Source organism: Populus euphratica, unplaced genomic scaffold (genome assembly GCF_000495115.2).
Source record: "Populus euphratica unplaced genomic scaffold, PopEup_1.0 scaffold317.1, whole genome shotgun sequence".
Taxonomy (NCBI): Eukaryota; Viridiplantae; Streptophyta; class Magnoliopsida; order Malpighiales; family Salicaceae; genus Populus; species Populus euphratica.
This window is the reverse complement of record NW_011499952.1, coordinates 602,812-624,404: the sequence shown is the minus strand read 5'-3', so window position 1 is coordinate 624,404 and position 21,593 is coordinate 602,812. Positions and strand designations below refer to the sequence as shown.

General features: G+C 33.0%; 2 protein-coding genes and 2 pseudogenes across 2 annotated transcripts; 2 read left to right on the top strand and 2 right to left on the bottom strand.

Moving 5' to 3' along the window:
- Nucleotides 1-345: 345 nt before the first annotated feature.
- LOC105138079 (cytochrome P450 71B36-like) lies at nucleotides 346-2,895 on the top strand (annotated as a pseudogene).
- Nucleotides 2,896-5,399: 2,504 nt separating this feature from the next.
- On the top strand, nucleotides 5,400-6,518 carry LOC105138101 (cytochrome P450 71A1-like; annotated as a pseudogene).
- Nucleotides 6,519-7,303: 785 nt separating this feature from the next.
- On the bottom strand, nucleotides 7,304-10,922 carry LOC105138078 (paramyosin-like). Its single transcript, XM_011044070.1, has 5 exons — nucleotides 9,225-10,922; nucleotides 9,052-9,128; nucleotides 8,832-8,943; nucleotides 8,578-8,694; nucleotides 7,304-7,896 (listed from the first exon to the last, which is right to left on the bottom strand). The coding sequence occupies exons 1-5, from the start codon at nucleotides 10,587-10,589 to the stop codon at nucleotides 7,546-7,548; spliced, it is 2,022 nt and encodes a 673-aa protein (XP_011042372.1). The 5' UTR covers nucleotides 10,590-10,922; the 3' UTR covers nucleotides 7,304-7,545.
- A 4,915-nt stretch (nucleotides 10,923-15,837) lies between these two features.
- On the bottom strand, nucleotides 15,838-17,440 carry LOC105138077 (mitogen-activated protein kinase kinase 7-like). The gene has a single exon (XM_011044069.1). It carries the CDS (start codon nucleotides 17,019-17,021, stop codon nucleotides 16,062-16,064), a length of 960 nt encoding a protein of 319 aa, XP_011042371.1. The 5' UTR covers nucleotides 17,022-17,440; the 3' UTR covers nucleotides 15,838-16,061.
- Between the last annotated feature and the right edge of the window lie 4,153 nt (nucleotides 17,441-21,593).

The window sequence follows — 21,593 nt, the reverse complement described above, 5'->3', positions numbered from 1 at the left end:
TTTTTTTGACTAAAAAATATTTTCGTTGACTAGAAAGTGTTTTCTGTTAACCAGAAAGTGTTTTTTATTGACCGGAAAATGTTTTTTGTTGACCAACTTTTTTAATGACAAACAAACATAGAAAAATTTAAAAAGTGATTTCTTAAAAATTATTTTACAAGAAACAAACATGGTTTCAGTTATTTTGATAATTATAATGTTAAAGAACATCCTATGATATAGGATTGAGTGTTTAAGTTGTTTTTTCTTTCTTTCTTGTGTTAATGCCGCATTCCAGATAAGGAAAAGTCAGATTTGACCTCCCAAACTCTATTGTTAGAAACTCTTGATTGAGGCCCATCTCATGTACAAGAAAAGTCAAAAAGTTAGTGTATTATACCAGCGACAATTCCCAATTTTTTCTGACTCATGGCTGCGTTTAAAATAGAGGTGAAGGACATTCATACTCGAGGCATTACAGCCAGTTTTTCTAGATAAAAAACTCTCATGGCTCTCTATGCTGTTCCTTTGTGGCTCCCTTTTATCCTACTTCTGCCTCTACTGCTTTTGTTTATGAAAAGGATGAAAGATGCGAGACAAAGGGAGCAGCTTCTTCCCCCAGGCCCTCCTAAGCTTCCAATTTTAGGCAATTTGCACCAGCTTAGTTCACTGCCTCACCAATCTATGTGGCATCTCTCCAAGAAATACGGCCCTGTCATGCTCCTTCGACTTGGTCAAATACCAACTGTTGTAATCTCCTCCGCTGAGGCAGCAAGGGAGGTGTTAAAAAAGTTCATAATCTTGCCTTTTGCAGTAGACCTTTGTTATCTGGCGCTGGCAGACTCACGTACAATTATCTAGACATTGCATTTTCACCATACAGTGATCACTGGAGAAATATGAGAAAAATTGTTACTTTGGAGCTCTTCAGCTTGAAAAGGGTGCAGTCTTTCCAATTCATCAGGGAAGAGGAAGTTGGCTTTCTGGTCAATTCTCTCTCCGAGTCATCAGCTCTAGCAGCACCAGTTGATCTTACTCAGAAGGCATATGCTCTGATTGCGAATATAACATTCAGGGTGGCTTATGGGTTCGATTATCGAGGGACTAGCTTTGATCGAGATAGATTCCATGAAGTGGTTCATGACACCGAGGCTGTGGTGGGAAGCATCTCAGCAGATGAATACATCCCATATCTAGGTGGATTGTAGACTGGCTTACTGGTCACCGTGCAAGGATGGAAAGAGTTTTCCACGAGTTAGATACTTTCTTCCAGCATGTAATTGATAATCATCTTAAACCTCGAAGGATAAAGGATGAGGATGAAATGATAGATGTTCTGCTGAGAATGAAGAAGGAACAAACTGAGCTGGGTGCATCTCAGTTTACGAGGGATAATATTAAGGCAATCCTCCTGGTATGCAGATCATCATATATTAAATGAAATCCTCTTTTTATTGTATATGCAGTGCCTGTCATTTCATTGCTGCTAGCATATTTCAGAATTTGCTACCAGGCTTATAGGCAGCACAAGGCACTACTGGGCTTTGCTTGTCTGAAACAGGAATCTATTCATCTAGTGAAATGGTCTAGCTGATAAGCCTCAAAATCAGATAGTTTCATGTGTTATTACAATGATGAAATTGATATCATAAGAATGCAATCTAACATACCTGAATTTTAATCATAAAAAATTGTTGTATGTGCTTTGTGCCCTTGTGTTGATGTTGCGTGGCATGAAAGGCGTCCCCTTTACAAAAAAAATAAAAATTCCTTTTAATATAATCTAAAAATAAGTTGTTGTGCTTAATATATTTGCATGATTCTTGGGATTCATCTCTCTGTGAGAGTATGGGGATAGCATGAGCAACATGCTAATGAAGCAGATTGCTGTCCAGCAGCATCATGCGATGAAATTGTTGTTATAAACTAAAGCTATAAACAAATATTTGCTTCCTGTTATTATGAAATTAATAATCGCCTACTTTTCTCTATAGTTCCAACATATTAACTGTCTACTTGGATTCTGATGTTTGTCTGTCAGAATTTATTTTTGGGCGGAGACACTAGTTCACTTACGGTGAATTGGGCAATGGCAGAACTTGTCAGGAATCCAAGAGTAATGAAGAAAGTGCAGGATGAAGTGAGGAAATGTGTTGGTAAGAAAGGAAGAGTTACTGAAGGGGATGTCGATCAATTTGAGTATCTCAGGATGGTGATAAAAGAAACTCTGACACTGCACCCTCCTGCTCCTCTACTTCTCCCAAGAGAAACAATGTCTCACTGTATAGTCAGTGGCTAAATACCTATCCGAAGACGCTGGTCCATGTTAATGTCTGGGCAATTGGACGTGACCCCAAGTACTGGAGGGATCCTGAAGAGTTTTTTCCTGAACGATTTCTGGACAGCTCCTGCGACTTCAATGGACAAAGTTTTGAGCATTTGCCATTTGGATCTGGTCGAAGAATTTGTCCTGGAATTCATATGGGATCTATAACAGTAGAGATTATACTTTTAAATCTCTTGCATTGTTTTGATTGGATCTTGCCCCATGGGATGCAGAAGGAAGATATCAACATGGAAGAGAAAGATGGTGTAAGCCTTGCTCCATCTAAGAAGACACCTGTAATCCTCGTACCTGTCAACTACCTTCAGTGACTATCAGAAGATTTCATAAACTCATAAGCATTCAAATAGTTGTATGCACTAAAGAATGTATGGTCCCTGCTTTTTTTTTTTTTTTTCTGCATGTGTGTTCAAAATAAAGAACAGGGTCGAACAGGAAAGACCTCTCTAGGGGTGGAGATATGGATGCCATTTGAGCCAGGGGCATAGCATCTCATATCATCCCATTGAATCTGTAGAATTCATATGCTTTATTGTGTCAAAAGAGAGAACAGGATCATTTGACAGTGAAGATTTCACAAGACACCATTATTACACCATAACTTCGCTCTTGCCTTTCTTTACCCTTCCTAAAAAAGCCCAAATCTCTCTTTTATCATCCCGTCTCTTCACTCACCATTTTCACATCGAAGTCTTCTAAGACCATCCATGCATCTATCCTCACCTCCCTTCTCCTCAAGTCTCAAATCCATCTCAAGCGCTAGCGTCACCCTCTGCGACATCACCTAATCTCCATAATCACTCAAAATTAACACCACTCTCAGCGGCATGAATCCCAGATTATGCTCTGTTTGCTGTATACGGATAGATATGGTCAAAGATAACTAGTGGGTTTTACAATTAATAGTTTCAAGATTAATTTAAGAGTTATTTCTCTTACGAGAAGAAGAAAGTGGAATTTTTAGGTAGTGTTCGGTAACAGAGTTTTACTAACGGTTTTTTATAATTTAAAGCGTTGGTGGAGGTTTATAAAATAAATATATTTGATTGTTTTATAATTATAAATTAATTTTAAATAAATAATAAAAATTAAAAATATAATAGAATAAATATTTTATGATAGTAAAAAAAGTTATGTTGGTAATAAAAGCTTCAAGGATAAATAAAATGATTTGTAAAATAATCTATATTGTTTTATGAGAAAAAATATAATGCTTTTGTTATATAATTTAGCTTTTTTGTTAATAAAAAGCAAAAAAAATTACAAAGCTAAATTCTTTATCAATTTAATATTAAAAAAACTAAAAAAGATAATTTTGAAAATAAAAAACCCATAAGAAAAAACATTGTAGCAATTGACAATGTTTTATAAGGAAAACTATGATGCTTTCTCCAATAAAATTAACAAAGATAATTTTAGAAAAAATCATAAAAAACATTTAGATAAATACTGTAGCAATTTACAGTGTTTTGTGAGAAAAGCTACAATAATTTTTCTATATGATTTAATTTTATTATAATTATAATTCTTAACTAACTTAATATTAAACAAAAATCGACAAAGATAATTTTGGAAAAAATCATATGGAAAACACTGTAACAATTCACAATGTTTTAAAAAAAAATTACAAGGTTAAATTCTCAATAAGTTCAATATTAAAAAAAAATTGACAGATATAATTTTAGAGAAAAATAACAAAAAAATACAAAAAAAAAAGAAAAAACTTATGTTGGAAACACTGTAGCAATTCAGAGTGTTTTGTGATGAAAGCTATAGTATTTCCTCACATGATTTAGCCTAATTTATAATGACTTATAATTATAATTTCATAATCAACTCAATATTAAAAAAATAAAATTGATAAAGATAATTTTAAAAGAAAAAAAAAACCATGTTGTGAGAGACATTCTAACAATCCATAGTGTTTTGTAAAGAAAGTTATAATGTTTTCTCTATATGATTAAGTTTTATTACAAAGTTAAATTCTAACCATCTTAATATTTTTTTTTAAAAAAATCAACAAAGATAATTTAAAAAAAATATTACAAAAAAAGAAAACAAAAAAAATGTAAAAAAAATATTACAAAAAAAAGAAAACAAAAAAAACTGAAAAAAAAACCATGTGGAAAAAACTACTATGGTAATTCATAGTAATTTGTGAGGAAAGTTACAATGTTTTTCTCACATATTATAACTGTAATTTTTAACCAGCTCAATATTAAAAAATAAAACAAAAAAGATAATTTCAGATAAAATCATTACAAAATAAAAATAGAAAACCATGTAGAGAAACACTATAACATTCAACATTGTTTTAAAAAAATTATAAAATTAAATTCTTAATCAGCTCAATATTAAAAAAATAAAACAAAATAAAATAATTTTAAAAAATAAAAAAATAAAATAAAAAAATCATGTGGGAAAATACCGTAGTAATCTATAGTATTTTAAAATAAAAAATTTCAAAGCAAAATTTTTAACTAACTCAATATTAAAAAAGTAAAATTGACAAAGAAAATTTTAAAAAAAAAAAAAACAAAAAAAGAGAGGAAAAGTTGGAAAAAAAAGAAAAGTAATTTTGAAAATAAAAAAATAAAAAAATACACTATAAATTACTATTATAATATATAATATATTGGGTGTAAATAAACAATGAATCACTCACACCCTTTAGCTTATTATTTAATAATATATTTTTAATTAATATTATATTTAATTGCACATAACTACCATAATCACCAAAAAAAAAAATAGTTAAATTATGAAAAGATAAGATATTCTTTACAAAATGAATAATATCTTTTTCTTAAAATTCTAATAATATTTTTTAGAATCATAATTGAACAATAATATTAATAATTAGCATTATAGTTATTATGATATAATAAATAAAGATATTTATTATTTCATAAAACACAAGGCACTATCGGGTTGAAGTAACCATAAGAAGTCCATGCTTTATAATTTGAAACATTTTTTTTTTAATTTCATTTTTTAATTTTTTTAATTTAAATTTGTTTACACTTGTCACTGTTATCTGACTTGTCGGTCTACCTATTACTTGACATTGGAATGAATGTCTACAGAAACTCTATCTAAACCGAATCTGGGTGCTCATATGATTTTATATAATCTACCTCTGGCATTTCTTCTTCTCTCCTTTCTGCTTCTGTTAGAAAAGAAGAAAGAACAAAGCAAGAACCTTCCACCAAGCCCTCCTAACCTGCCAATTATAGGCAACTTGCACCAACTAGGTGCATTGCGGCAACTTCCCAAAAGATATGGCCCGGTAATTCTCCTTCAACACGGTCTTACACCAACTCTTGTATTTTCCTCTGCTGAAGCTGCAAGAGCGGTCTGGAAAACTTATGATTTTGACTGTTGCAGTAGACCTCGCTAAATCGGGCTCAGGAAGACTGACGTACAACCATGTATACGTTGCTTTTGCGCCGTATGCTGATTATTGGTGAGAGATGCGAAAATTATATGTTCTTGAGCCTTTTATCTTGAAGAGAGTGCAGTCATTTAGGTTCATTACGGGAGAGGTTGCCCAGATTATGAATTCCATACATACCTCAGTCATCATCACCTTCAACTCCAGTTAATCTCACAGTGATGCTATATTCTCCGCTTGCAAGTGCAGTCCTTAGGATTGCTTTCGGGAAGAGTTTCAAGGAAGTGATTTTGATAATGAAAGATTTCGACAAGTGATTCATGAAGTTGAGGCCGTACTGGGATGCTTGTACTTCCCCTATGCAGGTTTTCTTGACAAGGTTACAGATCATCGTGCAAGAATTGAACGAGTTCTCCATCCATGAGCCCATGACACTTTTGTTGCTTATAGAATTGAGATTTTCAAGATTACTTGACCTCTCTTGTGGGCTGAGTAGCACCAATTTGAAGCAGGGTGCTGCTCTTGTATATCGTGTGGAAAAAAGCCTGGTTTTTGTTGCCATTGTTCCTCTAGTTGTTGCAACAAAGCAGAAACACACTCTGTGCTTATTTACTTACGATTTTTTAGGAGTCAATGAAACTAAGATCCTGATATCTCTCTTGCATGTCATGTTTATGACAAAAAGAAATGAGGATATCTTATCCAACTTACCGAGTTTCATAACATATTCCTAGGCGGAGTCCACGCTGATGCCATAACTGTCATCTGGGCATGGGAGGAACTTGCTAGGAATCCAAGAACAATGAAGAAAGCACAAGATGAAATAAGGAGCTCTGTTGGGAAGAAAGGAAGACTGGCCGAGGAGAGTATAGATGAGCTTCAATACCTCGAGATGGTAATAAAAGAAACTCTGAGATGGCAACCCTTCTGCTCCACTACTTCTCCCAAGAGAAACCACGTCTCACTGTAAAATCAATGGTTATCACATTTAGCCCAAAATACTGATACAAATTAATGTTTAGGCAATTGGAAGCGATCCCAAGTACTGGAACGATTCTCAGGAGTTCTTCCCTGAAAGATTTGTTGACAGCTCCATTGACTAGAAGGGGCAACATTTTGAGTTTTTGCCATTTGGATCAGGGCGAAGAGGTTGTCCGGGATACTTATGGGAGTGACACTGGTGGAGCTTGCACTAGCAAATCTCTTAAACTGTTTGGATTGGAAATCAGCCAATGCAATAGATATCAATAGATATCAAAAAGATGGTAAAATGTGCTGAATACCTCTGTTCTGTGTTCTTACGTGTCTGTATACTCCTGTGTATCGGTTTGTCTGTATGTTAAAGATATCTGCGTATAATTTACGTGGTAGAGGATGCGCTGTTTTGTTATGAGTTGCGGAACCTATCTTCTTCAGCTAAAGAGGGGGAAAAAAAAAATCAGTCTCAACAAGCTGAAGTAGCATACAAGATGCACACGGGCAACTTGAGATCTTCCCTTCATATAAAAGGATCGTGGAGAAGGCGGCATAATACCTTGAAAGTGCATCATAATAATGAGAAGAAAAGAGAGTTTGAATTGAAGAGATACGACAAGAAACTGCTCCATCTTCACTGTGAAGCACATCATCGTCATCTTGAACAGTGAGAAGAAGGTCATCAGAGTCGTATACAACAAAGAGGCACTAGTGCAAATCTTCATCATTGTATGAAGAAACAAAACAAAGAAGAAAAAAAGCTAGCTTGAAGAATGAAGGTGGATTAGCTACCATTTCTAAGATCATGAAAGTTCATGATACCAAAACAAAAAACGAAAAATAAAGGAGACGATCATAAGAAGGGTTCAGAAAGCTCCATTTCATTCGAACCCTGTTGATGTGTCTCAGGTCTGTGATGGCCTACAAAGTCCAGCCCAAGCCATTGCCAAGGCCAACATACATATCTAGGCCGATTTCGTCCCATCGAATCTTCTCGAGTTTCCAACTCTTCCAGCTGGTGGCTGAGCTCCTCTATCCTATCCCTCAGCCTAGATGCCCTCATGTCTGCCAGACTCAATGACTTCTCAGCAGCCTCTCTTGCTGCCATGGCAGCAGTTGCTGTTTCTTCTTTGAATTTTAACTTCTTCTCTGATTCTAACATGGTTTGCCTTGCCTCTTCAAGTTCTTGCTTAACTGCCGACAACTGCAAGTACATATTGATTAAGCACAAGATTCAACCAGGACTTCTTTGGAAAGTATATTGAGTATAAAGATACGTTGGAATTTGACTTTGCTTTAAACACCTCATCAACCTGCCGCAAACCATATTGACTGTAAACATAATAACCCGATTCCATAATTTCAACATTCAAATAACCAATTATGCTTCACATGTTTCAGTCTATGAGTAGCCGGAAAAAATGTGGATATGGAATCAATGATGGCATTCAACTATAACAAGGCTGAGCAAGTGTTCCAAAATTCCCAAGACATCATTATTCTAGAGCATTTTCTATTCAACAAATAAAACGTTCTCTAGCCAACATTATAACAAGGCAATCATTCCTCATCGACTTTCCTAGAGAACTGCTATGTCTAACAAAACCTGCTTGGTTCTGATTTTGTAACAAATCATTCTTTTGGCTTTAACAATAACAAGCTTCGAGCTTAACTCTCACTGTTTATTTTGCTCAAATTAAATCGCTCTCACCAATCAAAAAGCCATCATCTCCAAAGTTACTTGCGCAACCATCTTCTGTTATCATTAGGATATTCAAGTACGTTACGATATAAAGAAAGTGGGGTTCACGAGTTCATAGAATCAGACATCAAATATCAGGTAAAATGTCTAGCATAATTTTTCTGACCAATTTATCCAGTATACCTGAGCCACAAACTCTTGTTCGACAGCTCTGCCTGCAGCAGCCTCTTGCTCAGCTGCTACTTTCCACCTTGTAATTTCTTCTTCTGCAGCAGCAATGTCCATCATAAGTCCTTCAACCTACAATGCCGGAGAGGCCAACTTGGTAATCAAAACACCAAAACGCTTAAAAATTATTTGTCGTTCTGAAGATGTCCATAAACTGTGCAGTTAACAGCCTAATATTGAACTGGCTCAACACAAAATTAAAAACTCACGCTTTCATTTGCCACTCTCTCCTTCTCTTCAAGCTCTTCTACCCTGCGCATTCTATTGCTCAGTTCCTTCGCTTGAACCTCTACATCCTCTTTAAGTAAACTTGACTCTGCCCTTGATACAGGAAAGCACAAAACATAACAGAAGAATACCTAGTCAGTACACAAATAAAATATGTTCACTATCTACATGCAGCCTTATTAGAGGAATAGTTTGACATACCTTAGTTCCTCCACAGAACGCTGCAGCTCAATGATCTCAAGCTGAGATGCCTTGACGATATTCTCCAAAGCACCAGCCTGTGTACAACATACAAGTGCAACGAAAAATTCGGATTTCAAACATACAAACATAAAAAAATATGATTGAACAAATCAACTCTAAAAGATATTTACCAGAGTGTATATTTCATCACTCTCTGTGTCCAGCAAGCCGCCTTTATCATAAGGTACCTTACCATCCCCAACTACCTTACTGAATTTGAAATCTATCCCAGCCTCTCTGAAACCATTTTCAGCAACTTGAAACAATTCACTTGTTTTGGAGGATGGGTGTAATTCATCCCTCTTCGACAAGGCACTCCTAAGTAAAGAACCAATATGTTCTTTCTCCTTCACTAATATACCCACTGTTTCATTCAAATTCTTCTCTTCGTGATTCTTCTCCTCTACCAAATCCCTTGTTTTTTCAGCAACAATTCTACTCACCTCATAAATTGATTCCATCCCGGCTAAAGAAGCACGTATATTCTCCTCCACTTCCGTTTGTTGGGGGAGAAACAATGACTCTGACACCTCGGAATCCAAATGATTGCTATCAACTATCTTAATGACATCATAAAGCCGGTTATGAATTTTCGCCACCAAATTCAACTGATCAAACAACAAAAGTCTATGTGATTCCATCTTCGACTCCAAATTTCTCAACTTATCATCATACTCACCAACCAAGTCCCTCAATCCCGATGCTTCCTTCTCCACCAAATGCTTCCTCTCCAACATCTCTCTCTCAATCTCCGATACTTTCCCCTCTTTCTCAACCACACTCTTCTCTAAATCCTCAGCCAACGTCGTTTTCTTGGCAACTTCATCTCTCAATCCACTAATTGTAGCCTCAAGCTGAGAAACCTCGATGGCAATCTCGTAATTCCTCTGCTCCATTTGTTCTCTAGCATCATTTCTAGATTTTGCAGTGACATCAATCTGCCTAACAAGCTCCTCGACAATCTCATTCGTCCTCTTAATAACTCCAAACGCAACCGCCTGCAATCCATTGTATTTCTGCGACCTAGGCAATCCTGCCGCTGCGAAATTCTTGAAATTACTACATTTCCTTGATATCTTATCAATTCCACTAACTAACATATGCCTCGAATTCTCAATCTGCGATTGCAAATCATCGAATTTCTTCTCAATCTCCTCTTTTGATCCGTTCAATTGAATCAGTTCATTCGATAATTTCTCGTTAGCTTTCAACGCCTCTTCTTTCTCTCTCAGCGCTTCGTCTCTCTGCCTCGAGCACTCGTCTCGCTTTTTTATTGCTTCGTGCGCGAGAACTTTTAATCGATTAAATGACACTTGCAGTTCCGATTTCGAAGTCTCGGCTGCCTCCCGTGCCGCTCGCTCGCGATCGAGGAGCTCACGGAATTTCTCAACCGAAATATCTTCTTGACTCGGACTTTTTATTACGATCTCCACCGGATCTTCCCCTTCCACACCGCTCAAAACCGCATCGGCGTCATCATCGACGGTGTTCGCCATTTGAAAATTCCAGTACAATATATATTTTTTTCAATCGAAGAAATCAGACCATGATTTATTTTTAATTACTATAATTTCGGAGTCTGTTTTTTATGCCCTCGCTATTAGATAAAATAAAATAAAAAAATCGAAAATAAAAGTTTGATGGAACAAGAAAGGATAACTTGCAATAAACGGAAAACAAAAGGAAAGGAGGAGTTGGGATTTGATACGGATTGGGAAGGGGAGGGACTGATTAGAGAGATTATTGTAAGTTTAAGAAGCGAAATTGAAGGCCAGAGAGAATGAGACAATCACAGGAAGCTGCAATCTGACTTCCGAACAACCGGTCTCTGTCTCGATTTCTTCAAAGGAAATTTACAACAAGAGCAAGGAAGTTCCAAATTAGTCCCTGATTATTTGGGACGGTAATGATTGGTCCCTCGAATAATCAGAAGGTTTAGGTAGGCTCTGAAGTTTCATAATGAGTTCAATTTTCTTCTTAATTTTTTATATTGTTATGGTTGGATTGTAATTCAGTCATAGAATCCAGGAAAGAAGTCTTGGGAACTTGAAGAATGTTTTTCTTTGAACTGGTAGAGATTAACACCCAAGTCTTCTTTATGTTAATCATCCTAAAATTTATCATAATTTTTAGTATAATTATAAAAGCCAACTTGAGGCCGAGCAATCTAAGTCTTTGGTTATGAGTCAAGGGTTGATTGTGAGTTAACCCATATTAATCCATATTAACTTATCCTGTAATTTATTTATGTTTTTGAAAAAAAAAGAAGAAGCTCAGAACCATGGTTGTTAAAAACAAGTTCAAGGGTTGATTGTGAGTTAACCCATATTAACTTATCCTATGATTTATTTATGTTTTTGAAAAAAAAAAAAAGCTTAGAACCATGGTTGTTAAAAACAAGTTTAAGAGGCATAAAATGTGCAAAATCGAGTTTAAAACTCGAAACTTGATAAAATCGATCAAATCCAGTCAAACTCGTATAAAATTGATCAACTTGTAAAAAATATAAAAACCGGTCCGAGTTCATGATTTTTGCTAAAATAAAAAACAATGTGAATTGCCTTTTCTGCTTTACCTTTTCCACTATCAATGTCTCCATTTCCCTTTTCTGCTTTACCCTTTCTCTTTTTTTCTTATCCAACTGCACGAACCTCTAAATCATCAGAGGCCAAGCAAATCAAGAAATCAAATTAAAAAATGAGAAATTGGTTTCACTCTCCACTCACTAGCAGCGCCTTTGATTTTACACGTTTTGACTCTCCACTCACCAGAACATTCTTAGCGAGAAGAAGGTAAGAATTTATAAGGATGATGTTGTTACATGAGAATTGTTTCCTTGTTGTTCTGTGTTTTATTCATGTTATGTGTTTTATTTAATGGTAGTTCATTTTATTATGTTTTGTGTTCTTGCATGAGAAAAAAATTAGTAACTGAACTAATAAGAGTACCTATTAAAATACTTGAAATTTGCTTAGCCTTTTAGCTTGCACTAAAAAATTACAGGAAGAAGATCAAGATCATCAAACTATATTTCATTAAAAAAAAATAATAAAAAGCAAGTCAATTGAATTTTTATCAATATTATAGTAATTATGGATTTACTATTGGTAATGATTCCTGGGTTTTTTTCTTTTCTTTTTAGATATTATACTAACCCTCAGCAATTTTAGCATCTATGTATTTTATATGGATCTTGCTGTGTGCATATATTTTGACGATTTACTTCTAGGATATGAAGTAGATCAAAGATGTACTGAGAAAGTTTAGGGAAATTAATTATATTCTATTTCTGTTTAGGAGCTAAACAATGTCATCTAGTAATGAATTTCTTTCTATAATTACACTATTTTGTTGCCGAGATATGGGTAGGCCTTTTACCTTTTCAAATGCATTTATCTCTAATTAGTTTCATCATCAAAATGGGCATCCTGAATTTTTGAGACTAGACTTTTTGAATTTAACTGCAGAACCATCACAGCTATACGATTCTCTGCTTTTCCTAACATTAAAAGGATGCATTCCAATCAAAATGCTCATAGGGTATGTATGTGTCTCATAGCATAGGATGACCTCCCATCAACAGTTGTATTCTGATTCTATTCAATTATTTTAATGTTTCAGAAATTAAAGGAATAAATATAAGCTACTAAGAAAACATAGACTTATTTGAAAAGGAAAAACAACATCATGCCTGCGCATCAGTTATATGTTGCAGGATTTCATGATAATCTTAATTATTTTGGTTGTGATTTATATGGTTAAAGAAGTTTTCTTTTATTAATTAATTAATTTTTTTTTTGTCACTGCTGCTTGCTTATATGTGAGTCTGAAACGATGTTGGCACTAATTTATGTCGCCACTGTTGCTTATTTGTATAGACATGCATGTTGTGAGAACTAAGCACATTTATTTGGTTGTTGTGTGATCATTAATTGCTTTGTTTTGCACACTCATTGATAGATAATGTATTTGTTTCTTTTTAAAAACCTAATCTGTTTAAAATAGATTACTTAACTCACTGTAGATAATAGATATGTTTAAAATAGATTACTTAACTCACTGTAAATAATACATATTTGCTTATGAAAGTTTGGTGGGGTTTTGTGATGCTTGCAAAGGAAAATAGCATAGCAACTCTGTTGTAAAATTGGCCATGAAAATTAGATTGGGTTGATTACAAAAGATATTTCAGGTTTAATGACTAGAAACTCTCTTTAATTTTCAACTCTGTGATATAATTGGACATGGAAATCATTTGATTGTTTGTTTTAGATTTGTTAATTTTTAAATTTTTAGTTAATAAAATTTTATGGACATGTATGAATTTTTATCTGAATTATGGATTTTAAGGTATTTGGATATTTATATTATTTATTTCACTTTTATTTTAATTTTGTTATATTATTATTTACTAATTGACTGGATTTTATAATTTAGTTAAAATATTTTACTTGTAATTTTACAATTCAAATTTATATTGTATATTTTATATTATGTTAAAAAAATATTTTTGAAAACTCTCCTCCAAACAATATAATAAGTCTTTGTATTCACGAGTGAATCACTGAATTTACATGTCAGGTCAGGTAAACAGAGAAAACAAATCCATTCTTATGGAGGTAAATATTACCTGTAGGGTGGAAAATCGGAATGAAGTTTAAAATTACAGGGATCAAAATGAAAAGATTGAATAAGATTGAATGTGTGTATGGTTAGGTTGAGTGGGTCAAGCTTTTTTCAATCTTAGGGCCAAGCCCCTGATGGTCCCCTCGGGTCCGTTGTTGCTAGTGGGCTGTCTCATTAGCTTAGCTAGTGTTCGTTGAGATCGAATCAAATACAGCTGCTTAGTCCAACCGAAGAGAAATGCCATTCACGCTAGACGTAGACATATGTGAAAATTCGCGTTTTTTCGATTTATTCAGACGATTTCCAATAATATATATATATATATATAATGAAACCATTTTATTAATTAATAATCGATAAAAAAACACCTATAATTATTCCTTTTCATTAAAAAAACCTTTTCAATAGCCCACTTCAACAAATCACTAAACTTGGAGTAGAATAAAAATTGCCCCACAATAGATTTCTTTTTATATATGATGTATTAAACACTAATTTATTTTATTAAATAAACAATTTTTTTAATTTAATTACTTCAATGAAAAATCGGATTAAACTATTATTTTACGCCAGTGCAAAATTATAATATGCATGTAAGCAACTGATATTTAACTCTTAAAAACGATAGTACAAAATATTAGCTAATTGCATAGTAGTTGTTTATTAATTAGTGTGAAACAAAGTGTTTAAAGGGAATAAAAAACAGTTTTTTTAACCCATATATTAAAAGTTTCAAAATAATAAAATTTATTCAAAACAATAAGGTTGAATTATTGTCCATGAGAGATGAGAAAATGCCATAAAAAATTGTTTTTAGCATGGTAGTCTAATCTGGATTAGAGCTTGATTTAAATTTAACCTAATCTTTTAAGTCACTAAAATCATGAATTAATTATAATGATAAATCTAACTATATTAATTGTCATTTTATATTACAAATTTATTTATAATTAGCTGTTAATAAGATGAGTTAGGAAAGGGTATGAGTTAAATCCCCAAAGCTACATGCTCTCTCTCTCATTTTTTTTTATTTGAAATTAAAGTATAGTAGTGAAACTAGATTTTTTTCACACATTTGACTTGAGTTAACAAAGTTTTTTCTAGATTAGCAAAAAGTACTAATGTTCAATTCATCAACTAAATTTCTAAACTAGGTAATTTGATTTTTTTTTTAAATTTTTTTAATAAAAATTATGATTGAATCAACGATTGTATTAATATTATTTTAAATTATTTAATTATAAAAATAAATTTAACAATTATAATTTTAAATATATTATTTTAACAAACATAATCTTATATATTTATTCATATATATATATATATATTGCTTATCTCCTAGCATTCTTTAATTAAGTACATTATCACCTTCTTTGCATCTAGTAAAATACATTAAACTAAAAAAATAGAAAAATATCTTGAAAATGTAATAAATAAACATTTTCTGTTTTTCATTGAAAAACTGAAAAATAGAGTTAAAAATAGATTTTAAATTTTGATAAACAAATGAAATATTTTTTTATATTAAACACCACTTTAAATTCCTTTATGTGAACAAAATAGTCTTTTAATTTATTTTTAGATACAAGATAAGAGACTAGGATCACTAACACCATTTCTGTTATTTTAATTTTTTTACACCTTTTACATCGGTTTTATGTCTTAAAGAAATTACTATTTTTTTAAAACTATTGATAGAAAAATCTAAATAAAAAAATAAAAGAAATCTTTTAACCATGGATCAACTTGCTGGGGGGTTGTATAAGCATAAAGAGTATTACGTGGCGCGCGCGCGTATTATATTTGATGACGAATTTGTCTTCGAAGGCATTTTCCACGTGCAAGAAAAACCAAAGAAACAAAAAAATCAATAAATAAAGTGCTTTTACTCCGCGCAAAAACATTAATTCTGGAAATCAAGTTTCGGCTGCTGTCAATCTTGTGTTTTTGCCTGTTTCCATTCGTAGAGCTTTCTTACACTACTGGGTCCCGGCTTCTTTGGCCTCCGGTGCACCTTGCCACCGTACTTTTGCTTTGCTTTCTTTTAAGCTTTTCGCTTGTTCTTGCCACAAAAAAGAAAAAAGAAAAAATTAAGTTCAATAAAGAGGGTTAGAAATTCCCCCGACTTTATTTCAACTTCTGTCTTTGTAATGAAGCCAGACTAACAAAAAGAAATGAAAATTGATGAAATATTGTAATGCTAAGGGCGAAAGAAAGGAGAAGAAGCTGAAAAGGCCCTTAATTTTGTCCTTATTTTGGTCAATTACACTACACAATCTTCAAAACTCCTAGCTGCTGCTACCAGTGAATGCGTCCTACCTTGTTCTTGAAAAAGCTTTGATTTATCCTATCGTCATTTCTGCAATCTCTCTCCCCAAGCAAGCATAGGGATGTGACAGGAGTTGTGAGACTGTCCATCTCTTACTTGGTTCCTTTTCCAGGCAACACTTGATGAAGCTCCTGAATTCCTCTGATGCTTCATTCGGGAAGCTAGGGAATTCTCCGAAGCATACCACCAATACAAGCTCCATCCAATTACTGGGCCTCTTGTCAGCTGGAAAAAATGGAAAATGCCCCACATATAGCTCCAATAAAGTAACTCCCAAGCTCCAGACATCTCCTGCATACACATAGCCTGATCCAAATGTGTGCGAGTCCAACCTTTCAGGGCTCATATAAGCATGTGTACCCTCACACATATCAGCCCAAGTTTCAATCCCATGGACAATCTTGCTCACTCCAAAATCAGCAATTTTCACTTTCATGTCCTTGCTGACAAGAAGATTTGAAGGCTTTATATCTAGATGGACAATATTGTGTTCATGGAGGTATTTGAGGCCGTTGAGTACTTGGTAGGCAATGTGGGCAAGTGAAGTCTCAGAGAAGGGACCATTGGCTCTAAAAATTGTATCAAGTGCTCCTGCATCCATATACTCCATGAGTATAGCTTTTTCTCCAGCTCGTGGCTCAAAAATCCCATGACATTTGACGACGAAAGGAGAGTCTATGCAATTTAAGATTTCTGTCTCGTGGGATACATAAGCGTCATTTGAACCCTGCTGGATGATTTTCAGTGCATAGATGGCTAATGTTTGTCCGTGGCGTACCTTGTAGACACTGCCATGATTACCACGGCCTAGAACGCAGAGTTTTTCCAAGTCCAAGAAGTCCCCCACCCCTTGAATCGTAGTGCCAGACACGGGCTTCGGGAAGCAAGGACACAGAGCGCATTCATCAATCTCCAATTCTGGAAGGGGATCAAGCTTAAGATGCTGTTGCATTCTGTGTCTAATAAGAACCATGCTTCTAACTGTTGGTTTTCTTTCCTTGACAAAAGGGATTCAAGGAAAATTTGAGAAGTGTAATTTTGTTCCTCTGATTTTCCAATTGCCATTGTTATATACTGTCTACAGACCAAATTAGGACGCGAAAGAGACGCGAGGGATGGTGTTAATGGTGGACGTAGTGCATTTTTGGAAGATGATCGTGCCACTGGCGACAAAGTTCGTAGACAACTAGCAATATAATATCGTATGTACAAAAACGAGGATGGACAATTCTCGGACTTCTGAGAACATGGTTATAGTGGACATGGCACTTTAGAGACAGCTTGAGCAAACAGTCTTAGCCATGAAAACCTATCCAAAGCCACTATCTCAGGGTTTTTTTCCCCCCTGTGGATAGAACACTTCAAGATATTTTGGTTGGTCGTTTCTTCCTCACCTATGTCCCGTAATGTCCGTGTTTCGGAAAGCTGTGGGATTCCGATCTCGTATTTCATCAATTGATTTTTATATTATAGAAAAAGGAATCACCTCGTACCGACTGAATGGAGCAATTTACCGATCTCCTTCATAATGCAATATCTCATTTCTCGGTAGACTTGATAATTATTATTATTATTATTATTAGCGAACTAAACAACATCGTACCAAGCATGGATAATGGAAATCCCTTTCCATTTCCAATCAAAGTGATAGCCTCACATGAACTAACGTTAGTTCTCTCCTTTTGTTTTCCGTTAACTACATGTTCTACCGGTCTTAGATGAATCATTTTATCTCAATACTCTCCCCTCTCATCATTTGTGTCGAAACCTTGTAACTATAATATATAGATATAAAAACATTAAAAATAATAACGAAGGGCTTAGATTTTTGTATAACTTCATTGTTTTTAAGTTTTAATTATATATATATATATATATATATATGGGATGACAATAAATTAAAACTATAGATATAAAAACCAAGTCTTCTTTTAATGTTAACATCGATGGTGAAAAGGAATAAAAATATATGAATCTTTTTGCTTTTTCATATATAATATTGTATTGCTCACTCTTAGGTATAACTTTATAGTGTACGAATCTTTTAAAAATTTAATATAAAAAGATATCTGTTTAATAGCATTCAGCAAAGGTATATTGATCCTTATATGTTTGAAAGTTTCAAAGATTTCAAAGTTATAATTGACTTTCAGAACTCAAGATATGGGCTAAACACTGAATAGTGTCTGGGCTGTAAGACATATTTCAGCTTCTCCGTTGTTGCTACAATTTAAACTTGAAAATGGTACTTTTAAATGTTGGTTTAATCATGAAAGTTTTAGTTCTATGTCTTAACTTTTCATCCATATAGAGTAGATCCAAATTCAAGTTTTACAGTTCCAGTTATGATCCAATAACAGAATGGTGTTCATTAAAAATATTCATCTCTAATGTCATGTTTTCGAATAATAACGTTATTAGTCTATTTTTATAATTAATCATTGTATTAGAAGTTACAAGAAATTAACGTCCTAAAAAAACAAGAAATGAATTACATGCTTCAATGAGTTGTGTGTCTAAGACAATAAAATCCACAGGATAAATAAATTTATCGACTTGTATTAACACATTTTCAACTATACCTCTAAGTACTTTTACAGATCTATCGACAAATAATAGAGTTACAGAAGTTGATTTTAACTCACCTAAATTGAGACTTTGAAAATTGAATATGGAAGTAAATTCACACTAACTCTAAAATCAAGTAAAGCTCTTTCAATTTAAAAGAGAGAGAGAGAGAGAGACTCCAACTGGCCTACATATAGGTGGTATGATTGCATTTCAATTTCTCATCTATAAAATCTTATATTCCTTCCCTTCATTTCTACTTATGTTTTCGGTGGATGCAATCCTAGGAAAGAAAATAAATTTTTAGAATTAGCAAATCATCTTGGTCGGGTACTAGCTGAGAAAAAGATTCATTTAGTGTATGGGAAAGGCAGCCTTAGGTTAATGGGGGATGTGTCAATAGTTGCATTTTTGGAAGGTACTCAAGTTTTAGGGGTCGTCCCAAAAGTTTTAACAAAAGGAGACATCATTGAAAAAAACAATTGGAGAGAAACTACAAGTCTCCACAATATATGATCGAATGAATATAATGTTTAAACACAGAGTTGAATAATACATGGCTTAAAATTAAAATGAGATGCATCAAGAGGAAAAACTATGCATGAGCTTACACTTGTTCTTATGAGATTCATATGATTTCTAACTGTTATAATATGATTATTCTCATTATGAAGCGACTGATTATCTTCTTCAGTCATATTTTTTAAAAATGATGAGAATACCCTCCAAAGCCTACCGCTTAATATACGTGATCAAACTCTTATGCACGTGTAGGAAGAGAATAAAAGAAAGAAAAGAAAAGAAAAGAATAACCCGGTTATTTGCAATATTTGATATAGTTAACATTGACTTTTAAGATGCATCTTAATGAATATTTTTTAATGGTTATTTGCAATATTCATAATAAGGTCTATCACATAATTTTCTTGAAATATTGAAGTTTACAAACTCTCGCATTGTTATCACTTGATTCTGTTCATATACTCATTTAACAAGTATTCTTAAACCTTTATTTTCACATGCACACTTTAACATATAATTATGGATTGTATATTGGATTATTACATTATTTATGTTCTTTTGTTAAAGATAACAACTAAGAAAAAGGGATAGTATATAATTTGTATAAAAACAGAAAACAATAATAATAAATGTAATTAAATAAATAAATAAAAATATAAATAAGTTTAGTTTCGTAACCTCCCTAACCTAAGTAGCCCAGTGCTTGTTAACACTTAATACCCTAAAGTCAACTAACTTGGAAGCTATTAGCCCAGTGCTTGTTACATGTGTTAAGTCTTTCATTAAATTTATATATCTGCTTCATACTTCTTAAACAAGATATTAATAAATTATTTTTTTTATGATCAATATATCAACACGTAGTTATGGTGTTTTACTTAGAAGAAAACAAAATTTTTGTTTTAATGTTTAAGGTTAATATTGATATGAATCTTTTGTCAAGATTGACAATAGATTTCACATCCGACATCACACTAATCGATGATTACTTTCCTGTTGAATGTTTATTTTCTCTTAGTTCAATGCCTTGGTTTGCTAAAAATATCTATTTTTTTATTTCAGGATTTTTGCCAACTCACTAGAATACCCAAGACAAAAAAAAGTTTTTGAGCGACGTGCATACCTTTTATTAGGCCCTTACTTATTCAAATATTTTAAAGATGCATTTCGAATAATGAGGTAAGTAGTATCATTAAACTTTGTCATTTTAAGGCATATGCGAGTCATTTCTCATAAAAAAGATGACTGTAAAAATCTTACAATATGGATTCTATTGGCCCACCATGTTCAAAGACCCACATGTATTCTGCAAAGCTTGTGAAAATTGTTAAGTGTTAGGATTTATTTCAAAACATAAAGAATCTTTAGATAATCTTCTATTAATTTTTAAGACGTATCTTGGTAGAGATGTGTATTCTACAATTCATGATTTATAAACCAATTAACTTTATTAAATATAATCATTAAAGTCCATGTTAAGTTTATATTATACCAATTCTAACACCATTAGTGAAACTTTTTCACCTTGACATACTAAACTTAACTAAACATTATGAATTTGAGAAAGATAAATAAACTAGATAAGAATATAGTTATGATGAAAAGCATAAACAAAAAATTAATAAAAATAAAACTTAAGCATTACAAAAGTATAAAGAAAAAGAGCAAGAACATGATCTGAAAACTAAGATGCCTAATGTATGACAAATACCTCCTTTTATAGGCCAAAATTTAGAACTATTGATTTGTTGACTAATTATTGAGTGGGTGACCACATTTTGACTTAATAATAATCATAGAGTAGAGGTGAATTTTGCAAGAGTATCTTTAAAATATATTATGCTTTGAGCAAGTTGAGTGTTGATTGTCTCATACTCTTCAATGAATGCATACAAAGTTTCCTTAAGATTTCTTCTAAAAGTTGGAGCATAAGGAGGTGCACATCCATGAAAATTTTAAAAATTATGGTGTGCTTGAAACGATGGCTGTGAAAATTATGCATTATTGTTACCACTTTTCCAACTGAAATTTGGGTGATTTATCCAATCAGGATTGTATGTTTGTGAGTATGGATTATGATTTGGCCATTAGAAATTGTTTAAAGTATTGGCTTATTCATGGAGGCATTCTTTAAAAAAAGACAAAGTTGGACAATCATTGGTAAAGTGTTCATTGGTTTCACAGATTTGACTCACAATTTCTTGAACATATTTTAATTGACCACTTCTTTTCAATTGTTTATGCTTTTCATCATAACTATGTTCTTATTTAGTTTATTTATATTTCTTTTTTTTATAATATTTAACAAAGTTTATTATGTTAAGGTGAAAAGGTCTCACTAGTAGTGTTATAATATATATAATATAACTCAACATGTACTTCAATGTTTATATCTAAGAAAATTTATTATTAACATATCTTATCCTTTTATCTTACTAATTTTTAATAACTTGCT